Raw genomic sequence first — 13970 nt, 5'->3', positions numbered from 1 at the left:
AACATATACATATTTTTAGAAACCCTTAAATATTTAAACTGGAAAATGCTATGCCGTAAAAGGTGCAAAGAGACAGAATTATCAAATAAAGAGGGTCTTCCTGCATTATCTATTCTACTTAAAATCTGTGGTAATAAAAATTCTTCATCACACCAGGAGTGTTGTCAGGGTTTTCTCAGTATGTATTTGTAGTGGAGGGGAAGGAGAAAAAAGAAGTATAACTTTTGTTTGCATACAGGGTAGTGCTGCATTAATGGCACTTAAGCTACCCTGGAGTGAGCTGCAGAGTGCAATGCAGTGCATTTACTGGTCCAGTTGCTGCAAATGTTTCAAGTGTAGCGTGCTCTGCTCCGAGGCTGAGGTTTGGCACGCCTAATGAGCAGCACTGGTCAAACTAGGGCTGCACTGCTTCTCTTTCTAAATCTGGCTAAGCCAAACCAGGTACTTCTACTGCCTTGCACAGTGCACCCATGACCTGCAGCTCCCTGAATGCAGTTGAAATATATCCCCTGAATGGGCTTTGAGGCAGGCCCCGAGATATTTATTTGACCTCTTGCACTGTTCTTACACATGAATACTGCAAACATTGCTGATATGGTGTAATCTACAGAGATAAAATGAGCACTGCGATAAGTTTGGTTTTGTTCTTTCCTCAGCCATCCGGTACGACGGCGTTAATGTGTTTGGCTACACAGTCTGGTCGCTCCTGGATGGCTTTGAATGGCACAGAGGATATAGCATTCGACGTGGATTGTTTTATGTTGATTTTCAAAGCCATGATAAGAAGCTGATGCCAAAATCTTCTGTCTTGTTCTATCAAAAGCTGATAGAAAAAAATGGCTTCCCACCTTTGCCTGAAAATCAGCCCATAGAAGGTATTTTTCCCTGTGGCTTTGCTTGGGGAATTGTTGACAACTACATTCAGGTGAGTCTGATGATAAAGCCGACAGGCTGTCCAGCCAGATCAGTGCACAAGCTCATATTGATAAATTTGCTGGATAGAGTGTCTTTGCCTATATATATTACCACAGTGCTGCAAGCAGATGGGTACAAGGCAACACTGTGTCTTTCAGTCTTCACTAGATTTCTGCATGTGACCAAGGAGATCCAGTCAGATTGAGATATGATAAATAGCATTTTAGAAAAACGTACAGAAATTGAGAGGGGTCTGATGCTCATCTTCCCTGGACATGTTATGTGATCAATTACTGGAAATCAGTCCTTTTCAAATGGAAGTTGATTAGAGCTGCTAAAGTGTATTTCCAAATGACCTAGTCTATGAAATGGGAAATATTACTGCTTTTTCATGTCCATAATTTTAATGGTAGTATATTTGTCTGCTGTTTATAATATATGTTTTAGAAAACTTCCTGAAAGCTCTTAAAACTCTGGTGGCATGTTTCTACATCTTATGCATATATATCCTGGTACTGCTGCTAGAGGGCTTTTGTGTAAAAAAAAAATAGTATTAGATTTAGATGAAATTTCTGTATTCCTTCTTTGTCATTTTATGTAGTACTGTGTCTGATGGACACCTGCAGTACCCCTGGATAGCACCTATCTAAATCACGGATCCGGTTCATAGCTCTCACTCTGTATTTCAACTAAATCTGATACTTTGTGAGAATCTTTCAAATTTTAAAACTTCATAGCATGAGTGAAAATTGTAGCTTAGTTACAATCTCTTTAACAGTTTGGCTCTGTAATTCTCAGATGCTGTTTTGGCTTGCAGGGTTTCTTTAACCACAGTAAAGAGGTGTAGTTAAATTCAACTCTGAGGCTTGATCCAAGAACAGAATTTTTCATTTAGATTTTCCACAAAGACAGAATCTTTCTTAGGGCTAGAGTATAGGGGGCTTGTTTGTTTTTTCTCACTCCAAAAGTAAGATCTGATTTTGTTCTCTTGAAAAATACTGCAGCCTCCTCACCTGGTACACTGATTTCCAAGAAAATTCAACAGTCATTATCCTCCTAGCTCCCAGATAGATTAGGGATTGGAAATGGAATTGCTGCCTTTGGGATCAATAACAGCTATAAAGTTGTGGAGTCAGTCAGCCTAAGACGGCTAAAAAATCCCTCCCATCCCCAAAACCTTCAAAGCTGAATATTTTCATTTCAAAAGGCCATTCAAACATTTTGTGCTGTAAGGCTTAGGTAGTGTGATTTGTAGATGCATCACAGTGGAAAAACTCTTTTGACAGCATTCCCACAGTATTAGTGGCAATGCATGCTTTAGTAATCTTCAAGGGACAATTCTCCAGAAAAGCAATTTCCCTCAGACATGCTGCTTTTTATTACTTTCTTCTATAAGCACAGTACTGACCTCTCCGGAGAAAATAGCAACTGATTTTCAGCAGCTTCTTTATACAGTCTGCAGAGCCTCAGCTACAAGTTGAACACTGGTTGTAGGCTGACACCTGCTTTTCAAACAGAGGTCAGGACGAGGAAATCTGAACTCAGGGGAAAACTGCGCACCAAGGGAAGAAAAAAAAAAAAGTAAAAAAGGACAAATAAACACACATTGTACCAGTATATTGTAGCTTGGATCTTTCTTGTGAGAGATATGCTAGAATATGAATGAGGAGATTTTACACTGTGCAGTATTTTCAGCAATTTACATTTCCATTTTCTAGTCCTTATTGTGTTTGTGATATTAATTAAAAAATGAAACTGTAATTCTGTGGGACCCTGAGAAGCTCATCTTCTACTGTGTCAGTATGTCATACAGGCAATTCTGACATCTGAAGCCCTAAAGACTTATGTGAGATGCATTTATTGTTGGAGTGACATATAGTGGGTTTACTCAGAGGCCTGAAAAAAATTGATTCAGACTTCAACAGCCTGCTGAAATAACTTGGAAATGAGTTCAGTATGAGTTAAATAAAAAAGGACGTCTTTAGCAGGAAGGAAAAATTTTGCTTGTCAACTGAATTCGTGCTAAAAATCAAGTGCAGAGCATTACTCATCTTTCATCATAGTCAGGAAAAGAACGCAGAAATGATGTTGCATTCATTACTTCTTTTACTGCATTCAGGGAGTGGTCTTGAAACTGAATCTACTGGGTAATTTACAACAGACAGTCTCTCTGTAGGCCCTTCTTAATCTTGAAAGAAAAAACATTTTAAAAATTACTGTAGTCTTTGCTGAAGATCTGCTTCTCTGGAGATCTGTTGCAGACTTAGGGCCATATCCCTGAGGAATCCCTGGTTTCCCATACAGACTGGAGCAATCTGGAGAAGAGATAAACATGGTGACCATTAGCATAAGCTTGTTTGGAAAGTAGAGTGAAAATGGTATATAGATTTGGTACTTTTCTGACATCGCATATCAACAGTAAAATTAACTCATTTATATGAGACAGAGATGTTGTCGTATCAGAGATGCGAGAGAGGTGCTAAATGCAATGTTTTGACTTAGGATATTCTTTCACTACATCGTGCCTGATGGTTATGATGTTCCCACCTACCAAAACCAAACAGCTTGAATCTGGTATGTTTCTTATTCCACCTAGGTAGACACGACACCCGCCCAGTTTCTTGACTCTAATGTTTATGTGTGGGACGTTCACCAGACGAAGAAGCTTATTAAAGTGGATGGAGTTTTCACCTCAAAACGCAAGCGTCACTGTGTTGACTTTGCTGCTATCAGGCTTCAGGTCTCTCTTCTGCAAGAAATGCATGTCACACATTTCCATTTTTCACTTAAATGGTCTTTAATCCTTCCTTTAGGTAATCTTTCCCTAATCAACCACACACTTGTACATTATTATCAGTGTTTTGCTAGTGAACTTCTCAGAGTTAACATAACTCCCGTTGTTGCTTTATGGCAACCTATGGCTGAGAATCAAGAGCTTCCAGTTTCCCTTGCCAAATATGGAGCTTGGGAAAACCCAGAAACCATTCAGGCTTTTGTTGAGTATGCCAGATTTTGCTTTAAAAGTCTTGGGGACCATGTAAAATTTTGGATCACAATGAATGAACCGTCTGTGAAAAACTTGACATACACCGCAGGGCACAACCTGTTGAAAGCCCATGCAAAAGCATGGCATCTTTATGACAAGGAATTCAGGAGATCTCAGAAGGGTAAAATATCTATAGCCCTGCAAGCCGACTGGGTAGAACCAGCTTGTCCCTTTTCCAGGAATGACCAAGATGTTGCTGACAGAATTTTAGAGTTTGACATTGGCTGGCTTGCAGAGCCCATCTTTGGGAATGGTGACTACCCACAGGTGATGAGAGCATGGCTTCACCGAAGAAACAGTATTGACCTGTATAATTTCCACTTGCCTTATTTCTCACAAGACGAAAAAAAGTTAATCCAGGGCTCATTTGATTTTTTTGCCTTGAGTCACTACACTACTACCCTCGTGGGCTGGGAGAAAGAGGATGCACTAAAATATGACCACTACCTTGAAGTTCAAATGATCAATGACATCACATGGCTGCATTCCCCCAGCAGAGCTGCGGTAGTGCCCTGGGGACTGCGTAAATTGCTCAAGTGGGTTAAATCAAAGTATGGCAATGTCCCAATTTATGTTATGGCTAATGGAATTGACGATGACCAGAATATGATGCATGATAAGCTCAGAGTATATTACATACAGAATTACATCAATGAAGCTTTAAAAGGTAAGGAACCATAGATGGTTTATATGTCACAAATCCCAGTATTAGTATACACTGTGTGATAGAGTATGTTTAACTTTAAAAAAAGAAATCCTGTGTAGAATACTCCATAAATGAGATGTTATTACAGCACAACAGTTAGTTTTTCCTTTGATTTACGATTGATTTGCATTACTAAACATCAGGAAGACTGACCTTGCACATATTCTGCATAAGAGAGCAGAACTTTTTTGTGGATTCAAGAAATTTAAGTAGATGTTATGTGAGTAGCTCCACATGTATTCAGTCAGATTTTCTTCTTATAGCACTTCTGTTGTTTTGCTTTGTTGCTTCTCTCCACTGATGTGCCTCGGGGCTGGGTATGAGTTCTGTTCCTCAGCTGTCTCTGTATCTTATCCAACAGTGATCTTATCCAACAGCGATCTTCATAATAATTCAGCTATCTACCTCATTATGCCGTTTCCTGGACTCTTTCCTGCTATTCAGAACCCAAACCAGTCCTTTTCTCTGTTTGAAAGATTCATAAATTATAAGGCAAAAAGGAGGCATTTTGAGTCATCCTGTCATACAACACACACTTTTTTTTAAGAAAAGCACAAGACCCAAATGAGATAATTTTTACTGATGAAGAGTCTTCTACATCTCACTGTAAGCTATTGCAGTGGGTAATTATTTGCTGTTTTTATATATGTGTGTATAGATATATAAAAATCTTACTTCTAGTATTAATTGCGTTAGCTTCAGCTTTAAGCCATTTTGTTGTGTATTTTACCTGTGTAGGTATTACAGACAGAAAACGATTCCTCGCTCATTTATCTCTGATCAATAGCACAGACAAAACTCTTTATGTCCCTTACTATAAAACATCATTTAGAACCTTTAAATTATTAAAAGTTTTCCTATTTGCCAGCATTCTTCTTGAAAGGGGTAAACCCAGACCTGGACACACTGTTCCTACCACAGCCACACCTATATCTCAGGCAGCTATAATGTAACCTCTTACACTTTTACGCCTCTTTCATACATCTAAGCAGCCCATTAGCCCTTTTGGCCATGGCAGCAGGTTAGTTACACACGCTCTGTCGTAATCTACTGAGATTACAGTAGATAATCTCGGTTACAGATTCCTGCCCCCAGGCAGAAGTCCCTCTGGCAAAGTATGGTCTGCTTGTTCTTCCACATCCTTGCATTTGGTCATGTTCAAATGCCAGTTGCTTACTTGTGCAACGCTTGCTACATTAGCTAAATTATGTCCCTAATCTTTGTGTTATTTGCAAACTTTGTGAGAAATAGTTTGTTTTCTTTCAGGTTGCTGATATATTTAAGATCATTAAATAAATACCTTAGTGCTAAAAGCCAATCTCCACGACCACAGTAGAAATACACCTACTGTGACACTTACTTCCCTGCAAATTACATTTCTCGACTTACTAGTTCTATTTGAGACCAGGTGAAATCTGTTTGTTGTGGGCTCCCCTTGAACTCGTAACATTCTATTTTCTTGATCCAAATGCCATATAATACCAAGTCAGTTGCCTTGTGAAGTTCTAAGTATATTACATCAAACATTATTACTTTTATTGATCTGCTGATCTCAGAAAAAAAGATGTCATGTTATTTTGACAAGATTTAATTTTCATAAAACTAAGCTGATTGACATTAATCATATATATCTCCCGTAATTCTTATTTATAAAGCCTTATATAGTCTATTCCATTCTTTTTCTAGGTAGTGAAGGATAGCTGGCAGTTCCATAATTTGCTAGGTCATCCTGTCCACTCTGTTAAATATTGACTTTAACTTCCTCCTGTGTAATTTCCACCTCTTTCACAAATTACTGAACATCAATATTAAGTGCCCAAGTGTTCCTTCTCCAGCATTTTGAAGCACTGGCTGCACGTCTTCTGAATCTGTGGCTAAAAAATGTATCTTGGCTATATTTGGGCTCATGGTTTCAATCTGTTTATTCTGTATTGCTTCCCTCCTTCCTACCACTTTAGACCATACCAGTTCTTGGCACTTCTCTTTTCAAAGCGTGTATGGATATAGGCTTTTGTCCTAGTTCCTGTTAGCCAGCACACCTGCACATCCCTCTGTTTTTTACAAAACTTTGTCGTTCGTATTGATCTCGTACCAGTATCCCCCCGTCACTTCCTTCTCCCTTTTGCTGTCAAGCCTGGAAATGGCTTCTATGTTTTTCAACTTAACCATCACATGTAAGCCATACTTTCCTGTCTTTCCACCTTCTTTGTCATGGATGAATATGTCCCCGCTAACTAGCCATAACACTTGCCCTAAAGCTCACTCTCCCACTTCTGACACTTCATACGCTGCTCCATAATGTTTGTCTGTCAGTAATACCAGCTTTTTCATTCTTCTTTTTTCTCCCACTCTGGTATTGTGCTTTTGTCCACCTTGCCCTTACAGAGGGAGAAAGCTCTTAACCTTGGCATCATGACTGATTCAGGTTTCTCCAGAACTTGCATTTTTTCTGCAAGATCCAGTGCGATAACAGATGAATTACAAATCTTGTGTCCTTAATTCATGTCATGCTGGAGGGGAATGAGAGGGGATTTGGTACATGTGTGCTTTCACCTTAAAGTTCCTATTCTGCCTTCTTCAGCTGATTTCAGGGACTGCATGTGGCAGCATTTGTGCATGTAATGTTGCTCACCTGCATTGTTCCAGGGAGCCAACAGGTTTGTGCAGATAAATGATTCCAGAATACAGTACGGGACCCTTTGGACCGAGGCTATATTTTTAAGTGCTTTGTACACTGTTTAAATACATCTTTGTCAATTGAAAACAAATGACAGCAGTAACCATTTATGTAACACGATTAAATCCACATGCAGTTTTACAAACACGAACTAATTGTCCTGGGTAGCAGCTCAGTAAAAGGGCAGGTAAATATTATTTAATTTTACACATGAAAAGTAGGTTAGAGGTGCTGAATGTCTTGCATGTGGCTGCAGAAAGAATTATTTCCAGAGGCGTATGAAAATAGCGCAATTATTAGCTTTCAGTCCTGTGTTCATCTGCTAGAAGATGTTGCTTTAATTTGTTACAAATAGTGATTTTGAGAGATTAAGCATTACAATTTGCATTTACTACTGTGGATTGATTGGTTTTGTCAAGCAGGACTGATGACTGAAGGTTAATGCTCCAGCTACTGGACCTCTTCCAGTAGCCAAGTTAGCAGTATGGATTGTGGATGTGTTCTGAATAAAGACTAATAAAGATCATCTTGGATCAGAAACTTGGGTCAATAACAAGAGAGGTCTATGATTTGCATAACTTCCACTTGCACTGGTGATATTCCAGTACATGACCTTAGCATGGGCGCGTCCTTTTCTAGTGTTACTATGCCTTTGCTAGTGAGAAGTGCAGCCTGATGTCCTCTGTTCCTTTGTTCCTTGGCTGTGCCCATCAGGAGGTGCTCTGCAAGGGAGAAGGAGCAATCAAAGAAATAGGTTGCAGAAATCCAGGTGCGGGAAAACCAAAACCTGTATTCTTTCATACATGAAAAAGAGAGCCATCTTTTCATGATAGGCTCCATGCTGATCATTAAACACAGTCAGCTGTGTTTACCAAGCACAAGGAAATAAATTTCAGGATACTTGCAGATCACACTGTCTGGCAGTGGCTGACAGATTCTTACTTTTTATGAGAAACAATTCATAGATGTATGTGTACCTTACCTTATTTTGGAGAAGTGTAGATGTGGGTTTTAACATCCCTCTGCTCCTGCTTTATATGCTGACATATGGTACTGCTCTTGAATGCCAAGGTGACATTTATTCATTTCTTCAACCCTTTCTTTTCTTTTGCAGCTTACACCTTGGATAATGTTAACCTGCAAGGATATTTTGTCTATTCTTTTAATGACAAGACTGCTCCTAAATATGGTCTCTACAGTTATGTTGCAAATCAATATGAACCAAAGCCTTCTATGAAACATTACAGAGAAATAATTGACAATAATGGTTTTCCTGGTCCTGAAACTCCTGAGTTGGTGTGCCCAGAAGAGATTGCCTCGTGTCCTGAATGCCACTTCTTCCGAACGAGAAAATCATTATTAGCCTTTATCTCTTTCATATTTGTTGCTTTTATTGTTACTATATTCTTCATTACTTACTATTCCAGGAGGGTAGAAAGAAGGTATAAATAGATCTGTCCCTTTGAATACGTCACTCGCTGCCCTTTCTGTTGCATCCCTTTGGGAAATCTGAAATAAGAGCGCACAATGTTGTGATTGCTTCAGCACTAGGAAGGCATTTACATTGCCTGATACTGCAGGACATTGACACTGAGAAGAGATTGCTAGCATATGGCTTCCAGAAATCGTTTTCTCTCGTTTAGTACATTTGGTTTATGACCAATACTTAATTCCTGTGGTTGGAGTTATCTCACAACTTTCACTGGGACCTTTGTTGAGCAGATGTTTTCCCCTCTTTGGTTTTGCCTCGCTGAGTTGGACAGGTGAAAGTATGTTTTGAAGACATGGAGTGATGAAAGAGTCTGAATGTCACATTCTCCAAGAGAAGACTGGGGAGAAACAAAATGGTTTACTTTTCCAAATTAGGGTTTAATGTTGCTTGATTGGAGCCAGCACATGACTGGAGCAGGGAACATAACTGAGAAGAGACAGAGGAGAATTGCACAAAGCAGTGCTAGGGGGAAAGGACACCCCCTTTGCTAAGACAGATGCAGGGGGAAGAACAGGGGGACACGAGTCTGTGGTGCTGGGAGCTCTCGGTAAATCAGTTAACTACTATTCAGGTTGCTGACAGCTGCGTCTGACTTCAGGATGTCATGGGGGAACTTCAGCTAAAGAAACTATGTCTTTCTCAGTGGGGAGGGCAGCAGGGGTATGTCCAGGGATGGCAGGGGTCAGGCCATCTGATGGGAAGAGATGAGAAGGGTGAAAGGGCTTCTCTTTGATTTGGTCAGTAAAAGGCAGAGAGCAGGAACTGGGATGTCTTTGCTGTCTCAGTTGTCAGAAAGCTGTGTGCCTGACCCTGGGCCCTGTACCCACGGACAGGGCAGGCCTGGGGCACCCCATTTCTGCACTTCTCACTGCGAGTTGCACACAGCTGCCACTCCACTGCTGCCCAACTGCTTACCTGCTGGAAACTGGTGTGTAATTTGATAAGATGGTCTCTGCATGCCATTTGTGTTGAGTGTGGAAACTTTGAATGCCAGCATTTTGGTGTAATAATCCAGCACTTTATTGTTGCTTTTGCTGCTTTTGCCAGGGTCTGAGATCTTGGAGCTGTTGCTCCTAGCCTCTTCCAGGGTGGTGGAGGGGGGGGTCTCCTTTGAGCAACTGGATCTGGCCCTGGCAGCATTTCATCCCAAACTATTACTGAATATCTGAGGACATCTCATTTTTCTCTCAGCAAGATAAATTCTCAAGATACTAGCAACATTGTTTATTAGTAGAAATAGAGAATGGAAAAAAACCCTACATTATTTTGCCTGCCTTGTGAATCACTGCATTAGGAGTGTCCTTGGTATAAAGCAGTGAGGTAATTTTTCTCCACTCTCTAACTCTAGGCCTGCATCGCCTTCAGCTGTAATTGTATTTTTATTGCTATGTGAATAATGTCACTCACTGGAAAGAATATTTTAAAGGAAAAGTGCTCTGTGTTAATTAAGAATTATTTATCTACTAAAGCTGATTATGCTGTATTAAATGTGATGTTTATCTACTAGATTACTAGTAGATGACTAAATGACCTCCCAGGGTTCCTTTCAACCTGAACACTCTGTGATTCTGTGATTCTATACTGTAAATTAAAACTTACATATGAAATATGATTTTCATTTGTAATTTAAGATTATATTTTTTCTTAAATAATCTATGGAAATAGAAAAGAATTGCTATCTTATAATAATGATTAATATATTTATCCTCTAGTTCCAGTCTTGAAATGGTCTTTCTTTGCACTAATGTGTATTTTGGTGTCAAGATTAAGGTGAAAAATTCAGGATAAGTGATGAAGTATTAAAAATATATATAAAAATTATTTATAGCCTGATAGGAATTGCTGAAGAAGAGCAAATTTTAAACTGCTGTATATTTATGCATTGGTGCCTGGCACAGTGTGGATTACAAAGAAATAGCTCTCCCTAAATGCGTGAAATGCCAAATGGCTCTCTCCATGGCGTGGCAATGAATCACTCCAGTAGTCAGATGCCTTCACAGTATGTAACAAAAAGTGACATTCATTTAATACAAACTGTAGCCAGGTCATGCCTAACTTGTGTGTTATGTGTGTGCGTGTATGTATAATTATTTTGCTATTGGTAAAACAAAGAGTCTGGAGCTGATCTCTCTGAGAAGCCCAGCATACGTGCCTCCCCTAGGTTTGAGAGGGCTCAGGGGACAGGGCAAGTCCAGAAGAGCACCAGTGCTGTGCTGGTGGGCACCAGCCTGTCCTGACACGTCACTAACCATTAACCATCCAGCAAGTTGCTGCACTGTGCTGTTTAACAGCTCAGCCACAGCACAGTGTGTGAAACAGCAGTCCGAGCATGGAGGAGACACTGCAGGCTCTTCCCGTAGAGTCTGGGTGATATGTAACCACCGACAGGCAGATGGCACCAGCTGGATATCTAATTTGTAGGTAAATTGGGGTTTGTTGCTATGAAGCTGTATGATCGCATCCACTCATGGTGCCGTGGCCCATAGAAATAACGCAGCCTTTGGCGCAATTCCCTTCAGAAGAGTTTTTAAATATCTCTGCAGGGCAGCGACCGGCTCGAGCTGGGCGCAGCAGTTGCCGAAGTCTTCTCCTAAGCTGTCTGCCTGTGGTGCTGCCTGTGCACAGCAGTGCATAGCTCTTGGGGAATGAATTGCACAATGATGGGCCAGGGAAAATACAGGCTGGTCTGATGGAGATAATGGTATGGTTTTGCCTCGGGAATCTGCTTCATTTTATGTAATCAGGGGCCAGTGCGAGTTTATTGTCAATCTTCTTGAAAAGAATCACTCTCCACTAACAACAAAAAAGCCCTTGAGTAGGCAAAGATTAGGTACCTGTCCAAGAAGAATTGCAGTGTGCTCATGCAAACTGATGCAGTAATCACCTCCTGTGATCAGACTGTGGGCTGTGGGGCACTTCCGTTCAATACCCACGTGTGAGCGATGATCTGGCACTTCCCCATCACCATCTGTGCATCTAGAGCAGAAATGCCGACAGTAGCAAGGAATTGGAGCAGAGGGGACTCCGTAGTCAGGCTGCAAAGACAGTTCATGGGAGGATGGTATTTTATTTTCTGAAGAGCAACTAGAGTCTGCATGTGATGAATGTTAACATGCAGTATCTTATCTAGACTAGTTTCTTGATTTTAACCTTGTTTTTAGAATGAAATGTTGTTGCCAGTTTGCTCAATGCTCAAGATCAAACATGTTGTAAAATACAAAATTATATTTTTATTCAAAATATTTTTGTGACATGAGTGCAAAGCTTCTGTTTTATTTCTTGAAAAAGATTGTACAGAGTGACAGTGGAAAGGATGTCTTTGCTAAATGAAAGAATGAATGTTATATTGTTTTTATAACAATCTCAGAAATGAAATAAAGATACTGTACATAACAAATTGTAACATGATCTTACTGTTTAATTTCTTCAATTTGTCTGCCACAAGAAGTACAGAGTACTTTAGAAGAGGCTATCATGATAACTCTGCAAGGAGTTTGTGCTGCTGTTTGTTTTTCTAGTGCCACATAAATAACTTTTGTTGGAGATTGCTGGGGCCTGTGTTGAAACAGTTTTTTTCAACAGACCTAGAGCTTTGGAGGGGTTTTTGTTCTTTGATTTTTTGGTTTGTTTTTTTTTTTTTCAGAGTGACTTGCTATTTAAAAGGCCTATGAAAGTAACCATACCAATATGAGTCTTTTGTTGCAGTATCTTATTCCGTAGTAACACTGCAGTAAATTAGACAGCTCTCCTATTCCAGTAGAGTTTCTCACTGGCTTGAGGGATTTTGTGAGCATAGCTGGGGCACTAAGGAGTCAGTTTGTCACATCCTTGTTAAACATCCTAAGGAAAGTAAATGGTAGGTTAAAGGAAGTGGGAGTAAGGAACAAGATTAATTAATGGTACAGTGGCCATACAAGTGTCAGCATGTTTAAACATACAACTTGCCCTTCAGTTTTCTCTTTGCATTGCATTCATTTGCTTTTGAGTAACTTCTTAAAAAACTCACTATGTTCAGTCTGCTTGCAAAAACCCCTTAGGTGAAAATGCCCTTACTCAGGGCCAAGAAATCAGTTTTAGGTGCTAGATTTCAGCTTCAGCTGAGAAAGTTCAGTCTTGTTCCTTCTTCACTCATGCAAAGCCGAGAAGAGGAGGCGAAAAAAGGAAAGGGGAAAGCTCTTCCCGTCTTTGATGTGCCACTCATGGATTGCCAAACCACTCTTCGCCAGCAGTGGCTGGTGCTGGCCGGTTAAGCCCACCCTTTTTAAGAGATTGGAAAAAGAAGGAATAATGAGGTGAGATGAAAGTGGCAGGGTCCAATATATCAGAGACTTATTTTGTTTCATGAGTTGAACAGAAACACCACTCTCTGTCAAACTGTTCTGAGAAAATTAAGATAGTTAAGAAACCAGAAAGTTGAAATAACAGCAGCCTACAGCCAAGACACTTGTGGGTGCTGACATTTTGCTGGCTGTAATTTTGTGATGCTTTGTGTGTTTGTGAAGGAGTGGCAAAAGGGCCAGCGAGGCAGAGAGAAGCCAGGGAAAATACTAATGAGACAGGGCAGAAAAGCCACAGGCACAAATGGATGCGCGAGTTCCTCACTCTGGGAGCCGAGGGAACATTCCCCTCGTGTGGGGATGGGCCATGGGACTTTGAATATTCTTTGTTAAAAAAATTTTTAAAAATCTACTCTAAAAACTCTCTGCCTCCGATGTTTATCCCTTAACGATATACCTCCTACATGATGAATTTTACTGTCAAAAGCCTTTTCCTCATCGCAAGAGTTACAACAAAACACGGCAAAGCATCGTTATCTGGTCCCAGATCTCCTGAGCACATCCAATTGTGTTTCTGGCCCAAGTCCCAGGAGGCCCATGGGGGTCTGAGGTGCAGAGGGAAACCAGACACTGGCGGGTGGGAGAGGGAGGCCAGTTGTTGTCAATGGAATGGAGCAAAGCAGTGGGAATGGCAACGATGATGTTTTTTAAATACTGCAAATTCACATCAAGTTGGATTAGTTTCTGCTTCATGTCTTTTCTATTAGTGGAAAGAGTTTCTTCCTTACTAGGAGAGTAACATAGAAGACTTTTGATTTTTTTTTGGCAGGGAAGGATGAGTTTTAACTCTTCCCCCC

The 13970-nt window shown here is 40.3% G+C and overlaps 1 protein-coding gene across 1 annotated transcript in view; it reads left to right on the top strand.

Annotated features, from left to right (window-relative positions):
* Positions 1-12237, top strand: part of KL (klotho) — a 51012-nt gene extending 38775 nt beyond the window's left edge. Inside the window, exons 3-5 of the mRNA XM_074815867.1 lie at positions 657-925; positions 3512-4628; positions 8459-12237. Coding sequence (XP_074671968.1) covers positions 657-925; positions 3512-4628; positions 8459-8796 — 1724 coding nt within the window. The 3' untranslated portion in view covers positions 8797-12237. The remainder of the gene's footprint in view (positions 1-656; positions 926-3511; positions 4629-8458) is intronic.
* Positions 12238-13970: the final 1733 nt, after the last annotated feature.

The sequence above is a fragment of the Strix aluco genome, chromosome 2 (genome assembly GCF_031877795.1).
Source record: "Strix aluco isolate bStrAlu1 chromosome 2, bStrAlu1.hap1, whole genome shotgun sequence".
Taxonomy (NCBI): domain Eukaryota; kingdom Metazoa; phylum Chordata; class Aves; order Strigiformes; family Strigidae; genus Strix; species Strix aluco.
The sequence above is the reverse complement of the archived record's forward strand: the minus strand, read 5'-3'. Positions and strand labels throughout refer to the sequence as shown.